General features: G+C 34.9%; 1 protein-coding gene across 1 annotated transcript; it reads left to right on the forward strand.

Moving 5' to 3' along the window:
* The first annotated feature begins 393 nt into the window (after positions 1-393).
* LOC122604357 (M protein, serotype 5-like) lies at positions 394-1,368 on the forward strand. Its single transcript, XM_043777249.1, has one exon. It carries the CDS (start codon positions 394-396, stop codon positions 1,366-1,368), a length of 975 nt encoding a protein of 324 aa, XP_043633184.1.
* Positions 1,369-1,973: the final 605 nt, after the last annotated feature.

Below are 1,973 nucleotides of genomic sequence, written 5' to 3' on the forward strand. Positions count from 1 at the left end.
TTGAAAGTTGGTGTGTTTTGGTTGTTTAATCGAAGTTGTTGTGATTGGGAATCACACATTTCCTGGGTAACTAATCTCATAGATTGGTTTTGCTCAAATTCATTCCTTCAAATTCCTATTGAAACTCCGTCCAAATGTTCTCAAAAAACTTAGAATTTTTTCATCAAAATTTCAAAGAAACCAAGATGATCTTCAAATCAAGACCGTCTCATTTTTCTTACAAATTCTAAGACGATCTTCCATCAAGATCGTTTCATTTCCAAATCTCTCATTTCTCAATTTTCATTTCTAATTCCTTTAATTCAATTTCAATTTCCAAATTTCAATTTTAATTCTTCACTTCAATTTCAATCACAATTACTTTTCATTTCATACCTTCCTTTGAACAACAAAATGTCAAACATCTCAAATACTCTTTCACCCATGAATGATGAGGATCAAAAGTCTTATGAATCTATAATCGCCGATACAAAAGCTTTTTGTAAAAGGTATTCTCATCAAAATTCAAATCCTCCAAAGGTTCATGTCAAAAAGACAAAAACTCAAAATGTGAAGATTAATCTTGAAATTCAACAACTCAAGTCTGAAAATGAACAACTCAAATCTGAAAATGAGGAGCTCAAAACTGAAAATGTTCATTTGAAGATCAAAGTTTCTAACTTAACAGATGAGTTGTCAAAATGTCTCATCGAGCTTGTGAACAACGATTCTACTCTACAAAAGAAGACCAGTGAGATGCAATCTACAATTTCTAAATTGACAAATGAGTTGCAAAGTTCACTTCAAAGGCTTGATGAACACATTTTGGAAAGTCAAATGAAAGAAGTTGTCTTGCAACAAACAATTTCGAATCTTCAACATGAGTTGCAAGATAAGACAACTGTTTTATTAAGCAAGGAGAGAAAAGTCTTCAAAGACTTCAACAAAGTTGAGAAGGATGATACTGATAGTGATGATGGATCAGTTTATCATGATGCAAGTCCAATACTTCCAACTGAACTTGATGTTTCAAAGAAAGTTTCCACTGAGTCCATCCCAAAGAGCTCCAATGTTAATGTTTCATCAACCACTGCCCGAAAGATGTCTCAGTTTATCAATTACTCATTGGAGAAGAATAAGAAGTATTCAACATCATCTACAGTTGATGGATCAGTATCTTCAGTCTCATTCCTATCTTTTGAAAACAATACAGCTTTCATCTTACAAGCCAAAGCTCAGTTGCCTAAGCTCACATGGAAATCAGTTTACAAACAAAAGTTAACTGAGAAAAAGACAATCAAATACTCATTTTGGCAACTCTTCAATCTTGCACCTAAAAAAATTCATATGCCAAAAGTGAATGTCTTATCCTCTCCACTGCGTCCATGAAAACTTAACTTTTCTATGACTTCGAGTTTTCACCCTCCATGGACTTCAGACTCAGTTCGCTGGATTGATGATACTTACATTTGGAATGTGAAGACAAAAACCATTGGGCCTCAGCAAAAATGGGTTCCAAAGGTTGTTGTTAAGTGATCTGGTGAATATGGCTTATACACATGTCAGTGTATAACCCGGGCTAAAGATGTTGTTTATTGGACTACTACTTCATAATGGTTGATTCCCCAGTTTCGACTTCAAAGAGACATGATGAACATGTGGCCACACATTCATCATGAGGGGAAGAAAGAGAACAATGAAGTCGAACAAGTGTGTGTGCTTTCTTGAAATTTGATGGAGAAAGAAGAATTCATCAGTTGAGGGGAAGAAAGATAAATTGTTGACTAAAGCGATCCCCAAATTATTCTTTGAAGATAGTTATCGCCAACGTGGTGGGTACACCGCGGGTACACCCTATACATAAGCATTGGTGGTATGCAAATATGATTGTTTGATCGAGGGGAAGTTTGTAATGAAAATGATGTTTGTCCAAATGCTTCAAGAGAGAGATTCATTAATTAAGGGGAAGTGTGACAAAGTTAAGTTTGTCAAGA

This window comes from Erigeron canadensis, chromosome 6 (genome assembly GCF_010389155.1).
Source record: "Erigeron canadensis isolate Cc75 chromosome 6, C_canadensis_v1, whole genome shotgun sequence".
NCBI lineage: Eukaryota > Viridiplantae > Streptophyta > Magnoliopsida > Asterales > Asteraceae > Erigeron > Erigeron canadensis.